The 24,034-nt window shown below is 45.4% G+C and overlaps 1 protein-coding gene across 8 annotated transcripts in view; it reads right to left on the bottom strand.

The window, feature by feature from the left end:
• The window catches only part of Pcnt (pericentrin), a 108,783-nt gene that overhangs the window by 26,833 nt on the left and 57,916 nt on the right, over positions 1-24,034 (bottom strand). For 7 of the 8 annotated variants that reach the window (XR_011373589.1, XM_070030881.1, XM_070030882.1 and 4 more), the window contains 12 exons: positions 23,473-23,505; positions 21,095-21,324; positions 20,450-20,566; positions 16,893-17,096; positions 15,175-15,345; positions 13,246-13,398; positions 10,583-11,398; positions 9,412-9,591; positions 7,580-8,260; positions 6,510-6,612; positions 3,531-3,685; positions 1,571-1,735 (listed from right to left, as the gene is read on the bottom strand). Coding sequence is in view for 7 of the 8 variants with exons in the window: in XM_070030881.1 (XP_069886982.1) it covers positions 1,571-1,735; positions 3,531-3,685; positions 6,510-6,612; positions 7,580-8,260; positions 9,412-9,591; positions 10,583-11,398; positions 13,246-13,398; positions 15,175-15,345; positions 16,893-17,096; positions 20,450-20,566; positions 21,095-21,324; positions 23,473-23,505 (3,008 nt within the window). In the remaining variant the exon portion in view is untranslated. The remainder of the gene's footprint in view (positions 1-1,570; positions 1,736-3,530; positions 3,686-6,509; positions 6,613-7,579; positions 8,261-9,411; positions 9,592-10,582; positions 11,399-13,245; positions 13,399-15,174; positions 15,346-16,892; positions 17,097-20,449; positions 20,567-21,094; positions 21,325-23,472; positions 23,506-24,034) is intronic. The other variant, XM_070030883.1, reaches the window with a different exon arrangement.

Raw genomic sequence — 24,034 nt, 5'->3', positions numbered from 1 at the left:
GGCCCCATAGTGCCTTTTCTGATGCAGTGAGGAGGAGGACACCTCACCAGAGTTGAACCATGCTGGGCCCGGATCTGAATTCCAGCCTCCAGATCAGTTAGAAGTAAATGTCTTTTTCTTTTTTTTTGGGTCCAATCGTGGGGCCTGAACTCTGGGCCTGAGTGCTATCCCTCAGCTCTTCAGCTCAAGGCTAGCACTCTACCACTTGAGCCATAGCGCCACTTCCGGCTTTTTTCTTTTCGCTTATGTGGTGCTGAGGAATCGAACCCAGGGCCTCAGGCATGCAAGGCAAGCGCTCTACCACTGAGCCAACTTCCCAGCCCCAGAAGTAAATGTCTTTTGTTTAAGCTGTCTAATTTTGATGCCTTGTCATGGCAGCTCCTATGGTGGCAGAAGAAGAGGCAAATGGGCACCCAGCACCATGCAGGATAAACAAGGCAAAGGCTACTGCCACCGAAAGTGCCACAAGAAAGAAGATAGTGAAATGAGGCCAAAAGAGATACTAGAAAACATCTCTTCTTTTCCTCCTACTGACATTCTTGTGAGTATCTGGTCTAGAGAGGCCCAAGACTGACTATGCCTGTTGCACTGAGTAGCTGGAAACCTCCAAAGGCCATGACCAGAAGCTAACGTGTAACAGCTCAAGGACCCGGTGGCATGACCACAGCACAAGCAAATCCTAAGGGCCTGCATGCACAACTGTTTTCAGTGAGTGGCTGCTTACTCATAAACCACTAGAGCGAGCCTGAGGGCAAGTGATGAAGGAGATGGAGTGTGCCCGGAATGTCAACCACATGTGGCACATTCCAAGAAGAATACAACCTTTCTCTCCTAATGGGATACTTCCAGCCCAGTAAGAAGCAGCAGATGTAAGGAATGGAGCAGTAGGGATGAAGAGAGGGTGGGTGGCATGAGGCCCAGCCAAAGCCTACTAGGGTCTTGATGTCCACTTCATATTGTCTGGCCCCTGGACACTCGGAGAAGGTAAGCAGAAGAGGAGGAAGGCCAGGGCCAAGGAAGTCTGGTTTGGAAGGAGATGGTGCTGCAGGAGGGATCGCAGGGCTAATGTCACAGTTGAGTCGGCACCGACAAAGCTGAATGACCAGGCTACCATGGCAGCGTGTACTTCCTGGCTTCTGACAAGCACCCTAGAAGTCCTGCTGACACCTGAAGTGCATCCAGATCACACAGCTGGGGCTCCCCCTCAGTTCCCTGTAACTGCACTGCATGAACCCTGTGCCTGTGTGCACAGCCATCGTTGTTAGTGCCTGCACGTCTCTGGAAAGAGGCTTGTGATGTGCAAATAAAGCTGAATTTTCAGAGAACATGGGATATGGCTTACCATGTCCAAGTCCCTGGGTGCCATTCCAGTACAACCAACAAACAAAAACTGCGTACGTAAAGTATTTTTTTCACTTCTGGAAGTAGTAATGTCAAGTGTTGAGACAAGGTCTCACGGTGTGGCCCAGGTTGGCCACAGTCTCTGGATCCTAGTGACTCAGCTTCCTGAGAACGAGGATTGTATGATGGGTCACCACTATGGGCTTTTCTCATAAACTCAGTTCCATACCTTTTCTTCTTTCTCAGGTGCTAACTCCAGCAGCCCCTGCCTCTCCCTCAAGCAGTCATCCAGAAGGGCATGTGGTTCGCCCCGGCTCAGAGCTCTGGGGAGCTCTTGGTTCTCCGACAAGGCCAGTATCTGATGGCTCTCGTCAAACACCATCTGCAGCAAAGCCTACAGCAGGGAAGAACATGTCAGGAAGGGGGAGACCAGCCTGAAGTCTATGTACTACTGTGCCACCACTACTCTGGGAGCAGACACCCAGGGGGGCCTTGTCAAACCCATGGCTGTGGTCAGATACTCTGGCAGAAATAGGCTGCCAGGTACTTGCAGGAAGATACCAACCAACTACCTTTGCCCTAACTCCAAGGTCTTCAAACTTCCCTACTGCACTGTCACAGACAAAGAAATCAAGCTGGACGGGGTGACTCCAAGAACAGCCCCATAACTGACTCCACTCTCTACTGCTCGTTCATGGGGAGCGTTCTTCTACATCTAGACTAAACCTCAGGCAGGGCTTTTCAGGCCTGCTATGGTCATGTCACAAGGAGATTCAGCATTCTTGGCCCTCCTAAGTAAAATGAGGGGGATCCTTAACAGCAACTTGAGCACTTATGAATGCAACCTGGCTGATACGCCAATGACCAACTGCAAAGTGAAGGTGCCTGGGTAGATGTGGGGCCCAGACAGAACTTCCCCTGGCCTACAGGTCTGTGACTACAATGCAGCCTCCTCCACCCTGACCCTGGAAAGCATCCTGTCCGTGGGGATGAGAGGTGAGGTGCCAGGAGCTGGTGCAGAGCCAGCAGAGCTCAGAGCAAACACTGCCAGAGCTGCAAATAAAGGGTCATGTTGATGATGCGTTCAGCCTAAAAACAGTTCCAAATCAGGAAAACTCAAAATTAAGCAATGACAAAACCTATCATACAGTTAACCTAAAAAATAATTTTGTGTGTTGTGTTTTCCTGGGGCCTGAACTCAAAGCTTTATGATCTTGCTCTGCTTTATCACAGAGAGATGGCACACCACCATGTGAGCCACATCTCCAGTTCTGACTCTTTTCTGCTTAACTGGAGATAAGAGTCTCCGAGATTTGTCTGCATGGGTTGGCTCCAAATCGCAAACCTCCGAACACAGCCTCCCAAGTAGCTATGATTATTATACACATGAGCCACTGGCATTTGACTTAAAAAATATTAATAATGGAAGTGGCACTGTGGCTCAAGCGGTAGAGCGCTCGCCTTGAGCTGAAGAGTGCAGGGATAGCACCCAAGCCCAGAGTTCAAGCCCCACAACCGACCAGAAAAAAAAAAGAAAAAAAAAAAGGTGTGGGTGGCTCATGGCTATAATCCTACTTAGGAGGCTGAGACCTGAGGATCTCAGTTCAAAGCCAACCCCACCAGGAAAGTCCGTGAGACTCTGATCTCCAATTAACCACCACAAAAAAAAAATATTAATAATACTAATATTAAGAAGTTAGAAGCCAAACTACTATACTTATTTTAAAGATGAATTGGCAATTCAAAGGTTTTCCTTTAAAAACAACGTATCTATTGTTGGTGATGGTGTTTGTTTCTGATTTTAAGGGGAACAGAAGAAGGGTGAACAAATGCAGTCATGGTAGTTAGTATACACTATGTAGAATATGACTTTTGCAACTTGGGGGCAGAAATGAGAGGGGGAGCCAGATGCCCATGGCTCACACCTGTCATCCTAGCTACTCAGGAGATTGAGATCTGAGGATCACAGTTCATAGCCAGCCTGAGCATTAAGTCAATAAGTCCCATACTGTGATGGCAAGCCCCACCAACAGTACCTTTTCTGTCTAGAAACACTTACATGCAGCATAAAATCAGCCCCTTCCTGGAACTAACAGAGCTGTCAGTGCAGGACCTGAGCACCTTCATTTGGCACAGAACACACGGTGTGTAGTGTATGTGGTGACCACTCTGCTCCCAGCAACCCTTACCTTCACATGCTTCCCGTGGACCTCCTTCTCCTTCATTGTTCCTAGTGGCTGTGGGGACCCTTCAAAGTTGAGAGCAGCAGCAGCAGAGCCAGCAGTGAGATCCTCAGGTCCTACTGAGCCTGGTGTCAGTATCACATCAGTACCTGGGCCATCACCTGAGAGCACACAGAGTTAAGGGCTATAACATCCAGTTCTAACTGCTCCTTCAAGTGAAAAAAAATACCTTATGAAATATGAATAACATGATGGATGGGAGGGTCTGGCATCTTGTCTTCATGCTGGGGGGAGAAAAGCCCTGCCCATGACCTGCCTCCCAGGCAATAGGTGTGCCCCAGGGACGGGCACTTGGCTGATAGGTTACTGACTCTGTCAGTCCAGTGCCTGGGACTGGGAATTTCCTGAGGATCTGCCCCCTGCGTGGACCCATTTAGGCCCAGACCAGCCTAGCCGCCAGGGCCATGCCACATGCGTCTGTGATCGTGTCCTGTGTCCTGTCTCCTGGCTCGTCTCCAGTCATCATGGCGTCCCAACTCAGCTCTCCATTGAAGCTGAATTGGCTTGTTGGTATTGTTTTTGTTCTCTCTTTCCTCTTTAGCATGTTTCCTAGCTGTGTTGTGTGTATTTAGGGGCTGCAGGCCTTTGTAACAACGGGCACCCTGCAGCCTATTAACTGTATAATAAAGACTCCAATATTCTATCTTTCAAAATGTGGCTTCTGGGATAATTCACCCTACAACAATAAGGGGCATGCTCAGGAACTCAAAGTGGAAGAAGAGACACGCAACTGTTCAGCACAAAGGTCAGGAAATGAAGTTCAAAAAACAAAATGGAAAAAAAAAGAAACTAAAACAAAAACAAGGTGGAAGAGAGAGAAAAAAATAAACCAGTCCAAGAGTACAAATATTTCATGAACAAGAACTAGGAAGAGAAGAGAGAAAACCATGGGGAAATGATCTAAAGGTTAATAAAGAGGAGGTTCTTGACATACTCTACCCTGACCAGACAGGTCACCACAGGTCAAAGAGAACAAGCGGGCAAGGCAGTACTCCACAGCCAAGACCCAGGAGTCTACACCAAGACCAAACAATCAAGAGAATGTTCTCAGAACACTTTCTCCAGAAGCCTCTGGGTAATATGCTTCATTAAGATAAAGGACCAATAAGAAGGGACAAGGGACCGGGCACTGGTGGCCCATGCCTGTAATCCTAGCTACTCAAATACGCTAAGATCTGAGGATCACGGTTCAAAGCCAGCCCAGGCAGGAAAGTCCGTGAGACTCTTATGTCCAATTAACCACCAGAGAACCCCGGAAGTGGTGCTGTGACTCAAGTGGTAGAGCACTCACCTTGAACTGAAGCGCTCACGGGCAGCACCCAGGCCCTGAGTTCAAGGCCCATGACAAAAAAAAAAAAGGGGGGACTAGGGGTCCAATGGAGTGTCCACAAAAGATGAGCAGGCAGAGAACCTGCTTTGACGAGTTAAATTGAGTAGGTAAACACAATGGCACACATGAGAAAACACCTTTAAGTGGTAGAGAGAACATGCACATGCCACTCCGCTGGGGATGGAGGACACAATGTATATACAGGCCATAGTAGAATGACAAGGAGATGGAAACATGTGGAGCTCACTACTACAGTGTCCACACATTATTTTATACCCTATGTGTGGTATGAAAATCAACCAGAATCTAGAATCAAACACAGATTCCCCATGGAGCAGCAACCCAACTGAGTCAGGGACTGACAAAAGCTGCTCATGGAATGACACATGCAGAGCCCTCAGCTGCTCAAGCCACATGCTCAGAACTTGAAGTAAAAGACAAAACAAACAGTTGCTAGTAAATGAAGGTGTGGCTCAATTAGTAAGAGCATCAGCCTTGAGAAAAAAAGCAAAGTGAGAGTGCAAGGCCCTGAGTTCAAGCCCCACTACCAGCATCAACACACACACACACACACACACACACACACACACACACACACACACCAGCATCAACACACACACACACACACACACATACACGCACACACACACAGTTGCTAGCATGATGGTACATGCCTGTATTCACAGCATTAGGTAAAATATCAGTAGTTTGAGGCCAGCCTGGGTTAGTTACATAGGGAGACCCTGCCTCAAAAAAACAAAAAATTGCTGGCATTAGCATTTTGCAAACTTTAGATTTCTAATAAATTATATCTCACTATGATCTCACACTCAAAAATCACTAAAAGTGGCAATGACTTAAAAAAAACACACAAACCAAACAAAAAAAGAAACCCAAGTGCTGACTTGGAGAAAGGAAACCATTACAGAATAAATTAATAAAATTTAACAACCAAACAAATCCAGCAAGAACCTTTACAGAGACCAAGACCAACAGATAAGAAATCGAGAACTTCTACATGGTCTCCAAGTATCTCCCACAGGTGTCCACCTCATGAAAAAATAAAAAAACTAAACATCTAGCAGACTTAACTGTAGCCATGAGGCCCACTCCAACCCCACATACCTCTGACAATGAAGCACGCCATTTACATGACCTGCACAACATACCAGATAGACGCCTGCTAAGTATCCTACTTCAAACCACTGCCCCTGCTCTTCATGAATGTCATTACTCTTTAAACCCAGAGAGGACACAGGAAACACTCCAAAAGATGGGAGGAGCAGAGACACATCATATACTTATGACCCAGGTACCCCTCTGCCTGCCCTATACCAAATACCACTCGTAAGCTGAGATGACACTGTAAGCTGGAAGGACATTACTGGGATAATCACACAATCTGAGTACCCCATCCGGCCTTGGCTCAATGTGAACTCCTGGTGCAGAACACTGCTAGACGCGTATTCCATGAAACACACGGTGCTATGAGGTCTACAACCTCTGAGCACAGGAAGGGGACACAGTGCACGTGAAGGAATTTCTTATATCATCCTGTACTCTAGAATTGATTGCCAAAAGAAAAAATAACTCACTGTTTCCACTCCCATTGCTTCTTTTTTCTAACCCGGGAGGAGGGGATCTTAATGGTTCTTGAGAATCAAACGATGTTATGACAAAGTCTTCAACGTCCTTTTCCTATTTAGATAGGCAGACTTTTAGATGGTTACAAAATAGTAACATCACATCACAGAGCCAAACTTTTCAGATGGTAATTTTCTAAGGCCAAAATTTAACATCTTCCCATAAGGAACGCAGCTCACAGCATTCAGAACTTGTGAACAGGCTGAGGTCATATGCTTCCAACTACTTAACCTGAAATACCACAGCACTTTAGGAATATTTTATATTAGCCATTAGCAAACATTCTAAGATTCTATGATACCACATGTATGGATCCCTAGATAACACGTACCCCCAAAATTACTTATTTTATCTTGATTAAGATATATACATTGTTCAAATTAATGCTAGGGAAAAATAATTGAAGTGCTCTTAAAATTAATCAGCATCATATTAAAAAAATCTGAGCCTGGAGCCAGTGGCTCACGCCTATAATCCTAGCTACTCAGGAGGCTGAGATCTGAGGATCTCGGTTCAAAGCCAGCCCGGGCAGAAAAGTCCATGAGACTCTTATCTCCAATAAACCACCAGAAAACCAGAAGTGGTGCTGCGGCTCAAGTGGTAGAGCGCTAGCCTTGAGCTGAAGAGCTGAGGGACAGCACTCAGGCCCATAGTTCAAGCCCCACGACCGAACTCCCAAAAAAAATCTGTGGCACATGAAGTATTTATGAAAATAAACCAAAAAACATTCTAGAGAAAGAATCTTTCTGCATATTACACCCCAACAATGAATATTTGACTGCACTACTCAGAATCTGCATCAGGTAACCAACACCAGGATGAGTTTCTGAGAAGGGCTACTACACCTTTCGTTTTAGACATGACTGAAGTCAGCTATGGCAATGCCTGCATCCCTAAGAAAGCCAGTCCCTCCAGGGACTGGGAGGCACCTGGCTGACAGGTGAGCCAACAATGGTGCTGTTGTGAGGCAAATGCACAGGAACTCTAGCCAGCACCTGGGTGTTGTAGAGAAGTCACCTACCGGGGCTGTCTCTCCATGGTGATGCTCAGCCAACACAGCTGCTGTCCTCTGTGGGCTCACTCCTGGGTAACAAAGCAGCTCTGAAGCATGGGCCCCCATTGGTGAGTCCATCCAGTCTTTTGGGGTGGTGTCAGCGCTGCGCAGGCTCATGGCCCCTGAGCAGGGCGTCAGGGGTAGGCTGAGCTGAGGCTCGAGGGTAGAGTCCTTCCGGAGGACTTCAGGAGAGCTCCAAGAAGACAGGTCCACGGGCCTCACTGGGTGCTTCTGGGGCTCAGCCTCCTCAGTGTGGAGGAGGGAGCTTCTGTGTATGCTGGTTTGTGAGGAAACAGGCCCATCTTGTAATGCTAGATTTTCTTGAGTGGGAAAAGCTAGGATTTTATTGTCTACCAAAAAATCTCTATTTTTATTTCCACCAAGGAGATCCTGTGTGGATTTATCAAAATCAAACATGTCAACAGGAGGCAACCCATCTGTTTCTTCACCATTATGGAAGCCATCATCTGAACCATTTTCTAACAGGTATGGCAATGTTGAGCACTGCTGGAATTTAGGAGGCTCAGTGTCGATGTCCCAGAAGGCCATAGAACATACCAGTTGGTTCAGTTTTTCTTGAAGTTGTTTCACTTGAGCAATGAGGCTGACTTTATGCAGCTGACAATCTTCTACTTGCTTTTCCTTACCCTGTAAGTGGGGAGAATATGGACAGTGCGAAACAGCAAAATGTAAGGTGCTTTACCCTGCCTAGTGGTGACGGTGAGCTGAGTTCAGAGAGCACGTATGGGTGAGGGGCCAGGATGAAGACCTGGTAACCCTCTAGGCACTGAACATTCCAGGTCAGAACCAAGAACTAATGACCCATGCCTAAAAATCTCAGGAGGTTAAAACCTGAGGATCAAAGTTCAAAGCTAGCCCAAGAAGACAAATCCAAGAAACTCTTCTCTCCAATTAGCCATCAAAAGACTGGAACTGGAGGTATAGCTAAGTGGTAGAGCCCCACTTGGGAGTGAAAAGGCAGCACTCGTGGCCCTGAGTTCAAGTCCTAGAACCTGTGCACATGCACACACACAAGCACGCACGCGCACACAGACAGGAGTTAGTTGTAGCCTCTGTAACAAATGTCTGTTACTTGCCATCTGAGAATCCGGTTCTGCTTGTGGCGCCACAGGGTCAGCTCCCCAGCATTATAAACATGGCCCCCTTGACCCCATGAGGGCAGGAGAGACTGCACAGACTGCACTGCCTCCTGAGTGCTCAGCGGACACTCAAAACAGACTCACGCATGTTCTTTCACAAAGGCAGCCCAGATCCACATGTTGCTCTTAACATAGGTCTGGGCACTAGACTTCAAAACCTGCAAACGCTGCCTTTGCCTTCTTGCTAAATCGGAACCCTATAATAATCTAAGGACGGTGAAGTATAACTTTCTTCCCAAGAAAAGTAAAAATATGGGGGGGTAGGGAAGATCCTGAGGGTCAAAAAATAATCTGAAGCCTTCAAAGTCATTCTTGCCAGGGACAACAGTCCTGAGCCAGGGTAGAGCATGACTATAGTTCAATCCTAACATGAAAAACACCTGGCTGCTGAGACTGGGAGAAATGTGTCCTTAAATAAAGCATGCAGGAGATCTCAGACAGACAGAAGCATTAGTACGGCAGGGCAAGTGGACTCAGAACAAGCAGCTATATGCAGCCCTCAGCAAAGCAAGTCTCTTCTCTGATGTCCACTCTCTTCTGCCCCTGCCTCATACTGAGCCCTGGCCCTCTTGGGATGGGCAGGCCTCCCACATTATTCCTGCAACATATATTCACACACACCCTCCCAAGCCTACAGACCTGCAACCCTTCTGGCATCCAGCTGCTGTCATCCATGTTCAAGCACATCTCACTTTTCACCAAGAGCAGCTCTGCTTCCAGCTGCCTCTGGCACACTGTGAGCACCGAGATCATATTTTCTGCTTTGTGGAGACCGGAGTCCTTTGGTGACACCAGTACTTCGGCAGGCTGCACATTGTCCTTGATCAGGAGAAATGGTAAGGATGCTTATAAAGCTATAGCCAGATGCTGCTCAACTATCCCTCAGAGCACTGAAGTACTAGGGCTGCCTATCAACAGAGACATCAGAAGAAAGGCACCCTGGCCTCTGCTTACAGCCAACTACTGGGCAGCAAGTACAACAGGCTGAAGACCGAGGTAGCAGAGCCACCTGCAGTGGGATGACCAGAGGTCTGGGGGCATCTGGGAATGGATGCTGACAGAGCAGCTAATCCCAAAGTGTTACTCAAAAGCAAACTGGAATATTTTTTGAAGTAATGCAATTCTGTTCCAAACTGAGATGAGCTTAGAACAGTTTTCATGGGAAATGCTTATTAAAAGAACCACAAAAATATAAATTAAAAATAAATAAAAGAACCACAGAGGGAAATCTATGCCAAGTAGCCTTTGCCACTGTACAGTCACCACAGCATTAAAGGAGGAGTCGTTTTAAAAGCTTAACTGACTTACAATAATCTTTTTTTTTTTTCCTTTTGCTGGTCCTGGGCTTGAACTTTGGGGTAGGCACTGTCCCTGAGCTCCTTTTTGTTCAATGCTAGTACTCTACCATTTGAGCCACAGTGCCACTTTTTTTTCCCCAGCTTTTTCTGTGATTAATTGGAGATAAGTCTCAGACTTTCCTGCCCTGGCTGGCTTTGAACCAAGACCCTCAGATCTCAGCCTCCTGAGTAGCCAGGATTACAGGCTAAAATAATAATTTCAAAGCTGTACAACATAAACCGAGTCTGATTCTCTGGGAATCCCAGAGCAGGTTCAAACTCTTTGCTCTCTTCTCTGCCCTGTCAAGATCGCCCAGTGATGGCAGCATTCCCAATACTCATCACAGAAGTCACTGAAGTTGAGAGAAAAAGGAGGAAAATACAAGCAATTCAACATCCAGTCTTCATACCCATCCCCATACCCCAGTAGCATGAGCACCCCAGCAGCTCAGTCCATAGGGAGAGAAGCCCACCTGTTCCAACAGGTCATACTGCTCAGCCTGTGTGTCCATGTAAGCATGTGGGGAGCCGCCAGGCACTCCTCCATGGGCCTGATGCTGATCCGGGTCCCCCTGGCAGCCCAGTAGCCGCTGGTACAGCAGCTGCAGCTGGCGGCTGAGACGGGCACACTGTACTCGCAGCTGCTGTAGCTCAGGAGGCTCACCTGGACCGGCCAGAGGCTGCCGTTCCAGGGCACCACGGAAGCGTGTCAAGGCCAGCAGGACAGAATGCAGCTCCACCGAGTGAGCCACTCCCTGCTTGTTCATAGCGTCAATTTCCAAATCTCTCTGCACAATGATTGCTTCCTTTGCCCTCAGGACAGCTTCAAATTCCTGAATTCGGGAGGCCATCACCTCAACCTCAGCCTCCCTGAGTGTCACAATGCGTCCCAGTTCAGCCAGCTGCTGTGTGGCAGCCTCCTCTGCAGCTTGCAGGCGCTGCTGCAAAGCCTCCAGGGCCTGATTGTGCCCCTGTACCTGCTCAGCCAGCACCTGGCTCAAGACTTCCTTGGCTGAGCATGTGGCTTCAAGCTCAGCCTGCAGCGCCTGCCCACCTGGCCCCTTAGACTGGAGGCTAAGCAGCTCACTGTGAAGGCTGTCAGCTGGACAGTCACTGAGTTCATGTACCACAGGCCCCATGAGGGTCAACTCATGCTGCAGCTTCTCAATGACTTCGTGGAGCTGTTCGATTTCTTCTGTTTTGTCCTTCTGTAATCGTTCTTGGTTCTCTTGTAAATTTTCAATAATGGCTTTTAATTCTTCAACCTCAGAGCTTCTGCTGTACCCAATCTAAAGAGAAAGCACGTGTCAGAGAATGTTACTGATATTTTAACAAGAACTGCTTTGAATCTGTAAATGGTAAGAGGAAAAGATGGATGTTTTAACAGTAATAATTTTCCATATCTGAGAACACGAAATGTCTTCTCATTTTGTGTCCTCTTCAAATTCTTTACCAGTGCTCTACAGTTTTCACTGTAGAGGTCATTCACTTCCATGATCAAACATATACCTAGATAATTTAGTTTTTATACATATTATGAATGGAACTACTTTTATGATTTTTTTCTTAGCAATCTTGTCATTAATATATAAAAAGCCACTGATATTTGGGGTAAATATTATCAAAATACATTATATGCACATATGGAAATATCACAAGTCCCTTTGTATAATACACACATACACACTCACGCTCATTAAAATTTTTCTTTTATTGACGTCAACTAGTTGTAAGGCAAATTCATTTTAACAAGTCTACTTCTTGTTCATAATCACCTTTCAACCATTCTCCCTCCTTCCCCTTTCTCCTTCTAAAACTGATCTTATTCCATTTTCACACAGGTATATATTCTGTCTACATTGGTCCTCCCTCCCCATCTTCATTCATCCCCCCCCCCCACTCATGCTTACACCCTAAAAGAAATGTCTCAACCTCTTGTTGTTTGGAGGTTTTTTTAACTGTATTTTTTTGTCTTTTCTTTTTTGGTACTGGGGATCGAACCCAGGACGTTGCACTTGCTAGGCAAGCGCTTTGCCACTGAGCTACACCCCAGCCCTGTCTCAACTTCTTAATATTCCTCTTTGTTAAAGTGAATGTTCATTGTTTATTTGGATTTCATCATGGCATCTTACACATGCATATAAGCAGACCAATCTCACACACACACACACACACACACACACACACACACACACACACACACACACACACACACCTATGTGTGTTTACATACATATTTATATTTTAGGTCTAACTTTTACGTATGAGGGAAAACACGTCCTTTGTTCTTCTGAATTTGCCTTACTTCATTTAATATAATTGTTTCTGGGTCCATCCATTTCCCTGCAAATTACATTTTTTTTTTGGGGGGGGGGGTAAATCATGGGGCCTGAACTCTGGGCCTGGGTGCTGTCCCTCAGCTCTTCAGCTCAAGGCTGGTGCTCTATTACTTGAGCCACAGCACCACGTCTGGCTTTCTGGTGGTTAAATGGAGATAATAAGAGTCTCATGGACTTTCCTGCCCAGGCTGGTTTTGAACCGTGATCTTCAGATCTCAGCCTCCTGAGCAGCTAGGATTACAGGCATGAGCCACCAGTGCCCTGCTCATAATTTCATTCTTTTTATGGCTGAATAATATTTTGTTGTGTATATAACACTTTTTTAAAATCACAGACCTGCTTTATGACCATGTGATACCACTACTGGCTATATAACTAAAGGAGAATAACTCAAGATAGTAAAGAAATGCTTGAATACTTAAGAGTATTGCAGCCTTGTTCATAACAGCCAAATGGTGGAATCAACAACAGACTAATGGATATGGGTAAAGAGAATGAAGGTTAGGGTTCTCACACACACATACACACAATGGAAATTACAAAGTCATAAAAATGAAATTACGCCATTTGCGGAACTGATTATCAATGTTGCAATAGGGAGCAGAGCAGAGCTCAGGATAGGGTCACCAGCACTCCACTCACAGGACTAAAAAGCTATCCCAAGCACACCCCCTGCAGCAATGCTCTGCAGGTGCAGCCCCTCTTCTGCTTTGGAAGAAAAGCTCCTGGATACCTTGTGATGCCAGCATTCACAGCATCTGCACAACTGAAGTCTCCACAGCATCTTTTCTGTTTACCTTTAAACTGGTATTTTCCTCTTGAAGTTCTTGGATGCTGACCACAGCAGGATTGTTCTGTACCTCCAGTTTTAAGTTCAGATGTAGTATTTCTTCATTTTTACGTACTAAATCAGCCTTAATATTTTCTAGCTGTTTCTTTAAGTCCAAAACCTTTCATTAAAACAAAAGAAGTTTATGGAAGTGGCTCTGTAGCTCAAGTGGTAGAGCGCTTGCCTTGAGCTGAAGAGCTGAAGGACAGCGCCCAGGCCCAGAGTTCAAGCCCCACGGCCGACCAAAAAAAAAAAAAAAAAAGAATTTCTTGTATGGAAGTGGCACTGTAGCTCAAGTGGTAGAGCGCTCGCCTTGAGCTGAAGAGCTGAGGGACAGTGCCCAGGCCCAGAGTTCAAGCCCCACGGCCGACCAAAAAAAAAAACATGAAAACAAAAGAAGTTTCAAAATTTATCTAAAAATTATCTAATTACCTACTAATTAACTATCTAGCCAAATTATCTAACATAATTATTTTAATATGTTTTTTATTGTAAAGATACTGTATAGGGCTGGGAAGGTGGCTCAGTGGTAGAGCGCTTGCCTTGCATGCATGAGGCCCTGGGTTCGATTGCTCAGCACCACATAAGCAAAAAGAAAAAAGGCCAGAAGTGGAGCTGTGGCTCAAGTGGTAGAGCGCTAGCCTTGAGCTGAAGAGCTGAGGGACAGCACCCAGGCCCAGAGTTCAGGCCCCATGAACGCCCCCCTCCCCCAAAAAAAAGATACTGTATAGAAGGATTACAGTTACATGAGTAAGGTAATGAGTACATTTCCTATCAAGCATTGTCATCCCCTCTAACTGATAATTATTAAAATAGCTCAGGAGATGGGCTGGGAAGGTGGCTCAGTGGTAGAGCACTTGCCTTGCATGCCTGAGGCCCTGGGTTCGATTCCTCAGCACCACATAAGCAAAAAGAAAAAAGCTGGAAGTGGCGCTGTGGCTCAAGTGGTAGAGCGCTAGCCTTGAGCTGAAGAGCTGAGGGATAGCGCTCAGGCCCAGAGTTCAGGCCCCACGACTGGACTCCCCCCCCCCCCCCCCCGGCCAAGAAAGCTCAGGAGGAGTTAGAATACTGATATTATAAAGAATATGCCTTAGGCCAGGCACTAGTGGCTGTATACTAGTGCTACTCAGGAAGCTGAGATCTGAGGATTGTGGTTTGAAGCCAACCTGAGCAGGAAAAGTCCATGAGATTTTCTCTAACTAACTAGTAGTAAGCTAGAAGTGGAGTTGTAGCTCAAGTGGTAGACCACTAGCCTTGAGCAGGAAAGCTCAGGGACAATACTCAGACCCTTGAGTTCAAGCACCCCCCCCAAAAAAAAAAAAAAAAAAAAGGAACATATCTTAGTCACAACCCTTCTACTTGTTTTTGGACATTTAGTCTTTTTTTTTTTTTAATGCCAATATTGGGGGGTTTTTTTGTTCAGTCCCACTTGAGCGACAGCTCCACTTGCAGCTTTTTGGTGGTTAACTGGAGATGAGTCTTAGGGACTTTCCTTCCTAGGCTGGCTTCAAACTGTGATCCACAGATCTCATCCTCCTAGTAGCATGGATTACAGAAACAAATCATCAGTGTCAGGGTTGGACATCTAGTCTTCTATAAAGAAGTACCCAGGCCAGGAGTCGGTGGCTCATGCCTGTAACCGTAGCTACTCAGGAGGCTGAGATCTGAGGATCACGGTTCAAGCCAGCCTGGGCAGGAAAATCTGTGAGACTCTTATCTCCAATAAACCACTAGAAAACTGGAAGTGGTACTGTGGCTCAAGCGGTAGAGCGCTCACCTTGCGCTGAAGAGCTGAGGGACAGCGCCCAAGCCCAGAGTTCAAGCCCCACGACCGACAAAAAAAAAAGTACCCAGGGCCATAAAAGGACACGGGGTCCACACAGTCCAGGATGCTTACCTCAGTCTCACGCTGTAGGAGCTTTCTCTGTGTTGTTTCTAGCTGGACTTCTAAATCCTCAGGAGAGAATTCCAAAGGTGGCAAGGGACACTTGCCTTCACTGAGTGTAGACTGTGACATAGACATTAGCAGAGAATCACTCATCTGCTGTCTCTTTAGTGCCTCTTTATCCTATTGAAGGGAGAAGTGGAAATGTATGAGACTAACACTTAGGGAATCAAGGACTTCAGATTTCTGTCAAAGTATAAACCATGCTCATCAATCCTGAGGCAGCGGGTCCCCCATACACACCTATGTTCACTCCCGTTCACTCCCCTTTCTAGACAACACATGCTAGACAGAGCCCTCTGGGCTCTTGCTGAGACCCATGTGGTAAAGAGTCACAGGGCCTACCCATGACTCCAGTATGAGAAATTTTCCGTAACTTTAACAAAGTAAGAAAATATGTACCAGACTACAATTAAAATATTGAAAAGAAGTTAACAAAGTATGGCTGAAGCTACATCCATATGATAAATATTAACAACACTGAAAAAGTTCCCACCAAACAGCTAATATGGAGAAAATGTCATAAAATATTAGGTGGGGAATAAACAAATCGGCAAGTGCAGTTAAGTGATTCAACTTGGAGGGGAAATGGTTTTTTTCTGTACCTCTATCTAGCACTTTACCTCTGTGAATGTTTGCTGAGTGAATGAATGAGAAGGGTGAACAGCCCTAAAGCAAACCAGCTGGGAAACAGAGCAGGGTCCCTGCAGGTCAGGCTATACAGAGCATCAGGAGACAAGTGGGGATGTGAAGGCACCAGTCAGATGCATGGAAGCAGCAGGATATATCTGAGTCAAACTACTGATTCTCAAATGAAATTTCTGCTTGGGCACCATTTTTGTTTTTTATTTCTTATTTTCATTTTTGGTGGCAAGAAGTTTAAACTCAACTCAGGGTCTGTGCTTGTACTCCACAATTTGGGTCCCACCCTCAGCACCTCTTTTTTTGGAGGAGAGGGAGTGTCAAAGCTTGAGCTCAAGAACCTCCAGTTCTCCCTTAACTTTATTGCCCACAATTGGAGCTCTACCATTTGAGTCACACTTCCAGTCTAGCATTTTGCTGATGATTTGAAAATGTAGTCTCAGGCTTATTTGCCTAGTGGCTTTGAACCACTTTCCAAAAGGTCTTGGTGGTGAAGATTACAGGCATGAACCACCAATATCTGGCTGTTTTAATTTTAGAATAGGGTCCCCAATTTTTTTCTCCAGGGCTAGCGAGGCTAGACCGAGACCTCTTCTCCCCATCAATGCTTCTAGCAAAGCTGGGTAACAGGTACGCATCATCACGCTTGCTTCATAACTGAGATGGGGTCTGGCTAACTTTTGCCCTAGGTTAGCCTTAAACCACAACTCTCCTTAAGTTCTACCTCCCAAGTGTCTGGCATGTCGTTTGACCTTACTTTTCAAGCCGCTTTTTAGACTTCAGTGACAAAAATAAATGAAATGTCAAAAGTTCAATTCCTGAACTCAAAAAGCAGGTGCACCTGGAAGATGTAGTCCTGAAAAAGTAGGTGCTCTGGTCTAGAGCCACCAAGGACGTCTGCCAGGCCTTCCACCACTGGATCCTGCTGTGACTCAGTGGTCAGAGAGTACGGTCCACGCCCCTGGGCCATCCAACCCATCCTGTCCCCAGATGCCCGCTACACCCAATGAGGATGCACAATACTTTACTTGCAGTTCTTTCACAGTTTTTTTCTGCTTTTCTAGTTCTTCCTGGAGCTGGGCCATTTGTCTTTGGGTGTTGGCATGTGTCGCCTCAAGGTATTTAATTTCTTCTTCCTGGGTCAGAAGTTGTCGATCTGCCAACTCTTTTTTTATGACCAATTCATTAAATCCATCTGATTTTTCTCGCAGTTTTTCTTGTAACAATTCAATCTAAGAATAAAAAATGTGTAAAAAATACAAGAGACCATTAAAAAGATACCTGCTTCCAAATAAAAAGTCCCAATATAACTGATAAGAGAAAACGAATACCGTTTCTTTAGATCAAGGTGCACTAAACCTAAAGAAAGACTAGCATATTTGTCCAGGCGGGCTTTGAACCATGATTCTCAGATCTCACCTCCTGGGGTAGCTAGGCTTACAAGCATGAGCCACTGGTACCTGCATTTATTTCCATAAAGTTTTCACTTAATTGTTATTTAGGGTACAAACATGCTCAAGTTCACTATAGTTAATCAGCTAGGCCAGTCCCATGCTACCACAGAACCAAGGTGGATGGAGTCTATACCTGCTCAGAATTCTCTTTGATCTTTAATTACAGTAAGGATTCATATTCATCAAACAGCATTTAAGCGACTTGAGAAATAGTTACTGACCCAAGACTATATTCATGAAGCTTTCTACAGAATAAAGAAGAGTTATCTATGAGTTTATAATGTAGGAGAAAGTGTGGGTAATAAAAGAAACAAAGACTTTTGGAGGTTAAAAAAAAAAAAGACTAGGGCATGGTTAAAGACAGTCTTTTATTAAAGACACAAAAAGAGCAACTAAAAAAAAAACATAAAATGAAAGTTATTCTGACAAAGGAACACAATAGTATTTCAAAACTTAAAAAAAAAAAAAAAGCTAACAGTGACCATAGCAACAATTTGGATGAACCAGAGAATTACAAAGAATGGGGGGAAAAAAATCTCAACCCAAAAAGCTAATACAAAACTCTATTTTTTTAAAATTTTTTTTATTGTCAAGGTGACGTACAGAGGGGTTACAGTTACATAAAGGTAGTGATTACACTTCTTGTCTAACTTGTTACCCTTCCCTCATTTTTCTCCCTCTTTTCCTCCTCCTCACCCCCCCATTGCACAGATTATTTCCAATATATTGTCTTAGGAGTATCGTTGTTACATAGGTTCCCCCCGCCCTTTGTCCTTTGTCTCACCACTTTGTTATTCCCCTTCAATTCAGATGAACATAATTACAATACCAAGGGTACCAAAATCGAACACAACAGGGGATAAACCATAGGGGGAAAACACAAAAAGAAAAAAGAAATCACAGTACATTGAGAACAACATCATATTAAGTGAAGTAAGCCAGACCCAAAGAAACATAGGTTCCATGTGCTCCCTTATTTGTAATAATTAGTATACAACTAGGATAATCTTAGCAGATAAACAGAATAGCTCAATAGCTATGTACATATGGCCATATAAGATGATACTAAGTGAAATGAATTTCAAGACATGGACACAAGAGGTTCTTCTTTGTTGTTCTCAACATGATTCCATTTCTTTTTTTTTGGGGTCCAGTCTTGGGGCCTGAACTCTGGGCCTTGGCACTGTCCCTCAGCTCTTCAGCTCAAGGCTAGCGCTCTACCACTTGAGCCACAGCGCCACTTCCAGCTTTTTTCTTTTTTGCTTATGTGGTGCTGAGGAATCGAACCCAGGGCCTCATGCATGCAAGGCAAGTGCTCTACCACTGAGCCACCTTCCCAGCCCACGATTCCATTTCTATGTTATTCAAATAATAAAATTACAAAGTACAACAGATTGGTGGCTGCTAGTTATTGGAAGGGATGTTGTGAAGAGAGGCAGTGGGAGACTTCACTATACCTTGCTGACACTGGCTTGTGCTCCTGGAGTCTAATTCTGCAGGATGTGGCCATAGGGTACAAGTACCTCTCTGAGCCTTACGTTTGTGTGCGCATGCACGTGTGTGTACATGCATGTACTCACTCACACACAGGTCCTGGAGATTGAACTCAGGGCCTGGATGCTGTCCCTGAGCTTTTTTGCTCAAGGCTAACGCTCCACTACTTGAGCCATAGCTCCACTTCTAATTTTCTGGTGGTTCACTAGAGATAAGAGTCTCATGGACTTTATTTCCTGGACTGGCTTTGAACCATGACCCTCAGATCTCAGTCTCCTGAGAAGCTGGGATTATAGGTATGAGCCACTAGTGTCTGGCTCTGAGTCTTACTTCTTACAACGGTATGAAAATCTATCATTCCCCCAAAATGAGCTTAATTTAAAAAATGAATAAGAAAATCAACTACAGCTACCTCAGAAAAAAAGGTCACTGCACAGCAAAGAAATAAGCTGGCACACAAGACCCAACCCACCATACAGGTAGCCCCATAGCAGGTAGCCCCTAAACATAGCCATCTACCTCCTCATCCAGCTGTGAGCATGGATATATGTATGTATATATACATATGTGTATATAGAGAGAGAAGAAAAGAAATTGCATGCATGTATTTGTGTGTATACATATGTGTGTATATGTGTAGGTGTATACATACACATAGGTATACACAAACACAGAGAAGGAAAAAAGGAAAGGAAAAAAAATAAAAAACACTGTAGAAACCAGGTGAGGTAGCTCAATCCTGCAATTCTAGCTACTCAGGAAGCTGAGATTAGGCACAACAGTTTAAAGCCAGCCTGGGCATACAAGTTCTCAACATTCTACCTCATTCAACAGCTGGGTACTGTGGTGAAGGACTGTTATGGAGGAAGCACAATGGTTGGGTATGGTGGCAAACTCTTGTCATCCTCAGCACAAGTAGAGAGACCGCAGCCCAGGGCAGCCTGAACATAAAGTAAGACTTTACCTTAAAAATAAGCAAGGCAAAAAGAGACTGGCAGCCTAGCTCTCAAGTGATAGAGCACCTATCTTTTGCAAGAACAAGGACCTGAGTTCAAGACCTAGTACCACCAGAAATATTTACTAAAAGCTATAGAAAGGCCAGGTGCTGGTGGCTCACGCCTGTAATCCTAGCTACTCAGGAGGCTGAGATCTGAGGATTCAGTTCAAAGCCAGCCAAGAAAGGAAAGGGAAAGGAAAGTCCATGAGACTCTTATCTCCAATTAACCACCAGAAAACTGGAAGTGGGGCTGTGGCTCAAGTAGAACACTAGACTTCAGCTAAAAAGAGCTCGGAGACAGTGCCCAGGCCCTGAGTTTAAGCCCACAGCAACAACAAAAACAGCTGTAAAAAAGCCAGGGATCAGTGGCTCATACCCTGTAATCCTAGCTACTTGAGAAGATGAGATATGAGGATTGTGGTTTAAGACCAGTCCAACAATAAACATCAATCTCAACCAATAGCTTGGCATGATGGTGCAGGCCTATCATACTAGCTGTGTGAGATGCTAAGATCAGAAGGACTGAAGTTTCAGGACAGCCTCAGTAGAAAGTCCAAAAGACTGAAAAGTCAAAAAGGAAAGAAAAACACCCACAAAACTATACACATTAGCTACTGCATAGACACAGCACACACTCTACCTGGCTATCAAGGTTATCTGGCAGCCGTGGCCGGGCTGACTGGCGGAGCTGCTCCTCCAGCCTCTGGATCTCCTGCTGGAACTCTTCACGCTCATGTTCACGCTCAACAGCCTGCTCCTGCAACAACGAGTGGTCACACATTAGAACCCTCCCATTGGAAAGCCTGTAACAAACCTCAGAGCCAAGGAATATGGCCAGCAGTATACACACGTCCACCCACCAGTAACAGCTTCTTCACCACCGTCATTTCACAAAATGGAGCTAAGTAAAGAGGAATGGCCTTTTAGATTTAATGTGAAGGAAGCCTGGAGAAGAGAACATTTTGAAGCTTGTGGACAAGAAGCTTCAGTAAGCACAGATGGCACTAAACAGGGTGTGTCCTCCAACAAGGGAAGGTAACACACACACACACACACACACACCCCAGATGCAAGACTAAAACTCAACTGCTAAAAACTTCTCCCATGATAGTAAGAGGGAACACGAGATTGACAGAATTCCCTCACAACCAGCTTATGAAATCAAATAAGAAACAGTGCCAATCAGTGCACCATGGCATTTATTTTGAATGGCATATTATAGAAGCTTCTCGTGCCATCTTGAAACTTAGTGATGTAAATAAAATTTATTATCCAGAGGTCTTACGTCCATGAACTGCCGCTGGCTACGCAAATGCTTATCCAGGGCAAGTAACTGCTGCTTTAGCGTGGCCACCTCCTCGGCCTGCTGGGCACAGCCCTGGTGCTGTGAGAGCTGGTCCTCCAACTCTGACTCCAAGATCTTCATCTGAGACAGCAGAGATGCCTGGTCCTTCTCCGACTGCTTCCTGGCCTCTGACTGCTCCCTGGTTAGAGATTCCATTTCCTTCTGTAGTGCTAAGAGTGCCAAGAAAACAAGTCAGGGCCCAGGAAATGTGTACACCCTCATGATGACAATACACAGAAGAGTGCCGGACTTTGATGGGCTGCTCACTGGGACTCAAACTGGGCTGATAGAAGTTACCAGGAAAGAACAGTTTGGCCACCCTGGAGAGTACACCCAAGCAGGCCTGTAAAGCTACTAACCCTGACTTCTATCAGGCAGGCCCACCTGGATGCCTTTTGCATGGTATCACAGGGCTGTGATACTATGGGGGCTGGAACCAGCCTGTCTTTGTCTCCAGACCCACATCTCAATAGATGCAAGGCTTTCTCAGACATCCTCTCAAAATAAAGACAAATGTGAAACATACCCATCACCCCAGCTGCCTCAAGCAGGCTGACTGAGGGCCAGGTTCAAGTCCAGGCAAGAAGTCACACCCCACTTCAAAAATAACCCGGTGCAAAAAAGACTGATGATGTGACTCAGGGATAAAGCACCTGTCAAGCAAGATAACTTAAAAAAAACAACAGGCTGTCATACCTATCATCCTAACTACATACAAAGCTAAGATCTGAGGATCATGGTTCGAAGCCAGCTGGGGCAGAGAAGTCTATGAGATTCTTACCTCCAGTAAGAACTAAAAAAGCTGCCAGCACCAGTGGCTCACACCTATAATCCTACCTACTCAGGAGGCTGAGATCTGAGGACCGTGGTTCAAAGCTAGCCTGGGCAGAAAAGTCCCTGAGACTCTTATCTCCAATTAACCACCAGAAAACCAGAAATGGTGCTGTGACTCAAGTGGTAGAGTGTCTTGAGCTGAAGAGCTCAGGGAAAGTGCCTAGGCCCAGAGTTCAAGCCCCACAATCAGAACAAAAAAACAAAAACAAAAACAAAAACAAAAAAAACAAAACACTAAAAAAGCTCAGTAACAGCACCTAGACCCTGAGTTCAAGTCCCAGGACTGGCAGTTTAAAAAAAGCTAAAATATTGTCTACAAATTTTCTTACATTTCACTAGTTTTCAAAAAGGCCAATCCTTTATGACAAATCAATACTATTAGCATAACATTCTCAAAAAACTTTCATGCAAAGAAATCAGCAATTACTGAAAGTTAGCTTTAAACATGCAGTTATAATTTTCAGTTCAGGAAAAGGGCCTAAACATGGCCACTCTTAACAGCACTACTAGTTCAAGGAGACAAACACAGACTCCAGCTAAGCCCAGACACTAGAGGGTAGAGGACCACCCCCCCTCCCTGCCCTCAGCCCCTTCCATGCAAGGTCATGGGACATAGTAGCCATGTAAATGTATCAAAATCGGGGGTGGGGGGGCTAGGAAAACAAGGGGGCTAGGAAGGTGGCTCAGTGGTAGAGCGCTTGCCTTGCATGCATGAGGCCCTGGGTTCGATTCCTCAGCACCATATAAGCAAAAAGAAAGCTGGAAATGGCGCTGTGGCTCAAGTGGTAGAGCGCTAGCCTTGAGCTGAAGAGCTGAGGGACAGTACCCAGGCCCAGAGTTCAGGCCCCACGACTGGACCCAAAAAAAAAAAAAAAAGAAAGAAAGAAAGAAAGAAAATCAGACAAGGCACAGAGCACAGGGTGGCCCAGTCCTTCCCCTGAAGACCTTCCAGAAGGCTCCACTGAGAAACTGGCCCAACAATCACCACCACTGATGTCAATTCCTGCAACACAGCCCACACAGGGCTTATAGTAAATACAGTCGTCATTAGAGAAATACTTATGTCTTGAAGCTTTAAAATGGTAAAAAAAAAACTTGGCCAATTTTTGTAAATAAATAGTAAAGACTGCAGTATCCAGCCAGGTGCTGGGGGCTCATGCCTGTAATCCTAGCTACTCAGGAACCTGGATCTGAGGATTGCAGTTTGAAGCCAGCCCAGGCAGGAAGGTCTATGAGACTCTTATCTCCAATTAATCACCTGAAAACTGGAAGCAGAGCTAAGGCCCAAGTGGTAGTGTTAGCTTGAGCATTAAAAACTCAGGGACAGCACCCTGAGTTCAAACCCTATGACAAGAAAAAAAAAAAAAAAGGATTACAGTATCCTTCTAACAGTTTAGCTCTCAAGTACATTTTAGTAAGTAATTTGTAAAATCTGATGCAAACATAGAGGACATCGTGCAGAAATCACATTTGTCTTTACAAACCTGAGTTCTTGTGGGCAGCAGAGGCAGGCATGCCTACAAAGGGGAAACACAGTGCATCACAGAGAGGGAAACAGAAGATGGGGCCAACCATGGTAGGGACAGCAGCACTCAGGCAGCACTCGAACCCCACACAACCATGACACCACTGGGCTGCTCCCTTGTGGCTTCAGGGGTTGGTGCCCGGGGATCGTGTGCTCATTTCCAAGAAAACAAACAGGACAGATGCATCTTCCTGAGGTTGACCACAACGCATACTCCATAGTTAAAAGTAGGAGAGAGGAGGCAGAGCTACAGTTCCCCATGAATCCCAAGGTTCCTGGGAAATCAGTCCATGTTCACCAAACGGGGGGAAACCTATGGCCAGGGAAACTGAAGACACGGTGCTCACTGTTGGCCCCAGGAAGCTGGGCTTCCTGGGTGTGAACGTGAACAGACAGTACTAAAGCTTTAGAGGCCAGGGTGAGAGGTAAGGCAGAGGAAATAAACTGCCAAAATGAAAGCCATCTAAGAAGACTCCAGAAAAGTGACAATAGCTTCACAGTGACAAAGCACACAGAAGGGC

The sequence above is a fragment of the Dipodomys merriami genome, unplaced genomic scaffold, assembly GCF_024711535.1.
Source record: "Dipodomys merriami isolate MVZ:Mamm:240054 unplaced genomic scaffold, mDipMer1.0.p SCAF_2, whole genome shotgun sequence".
NCBI lineage: Eukaryota > Metazoa > Chordata > Mammalia > Rodentia > Heteromyidae > Dipodomys > Dipodomys merriami.
The sequence above is the reverse complement of the archived record's forward strand: the minus strand, read 5'-3'. Positions and strand labels throughout refer to the sequence as shown.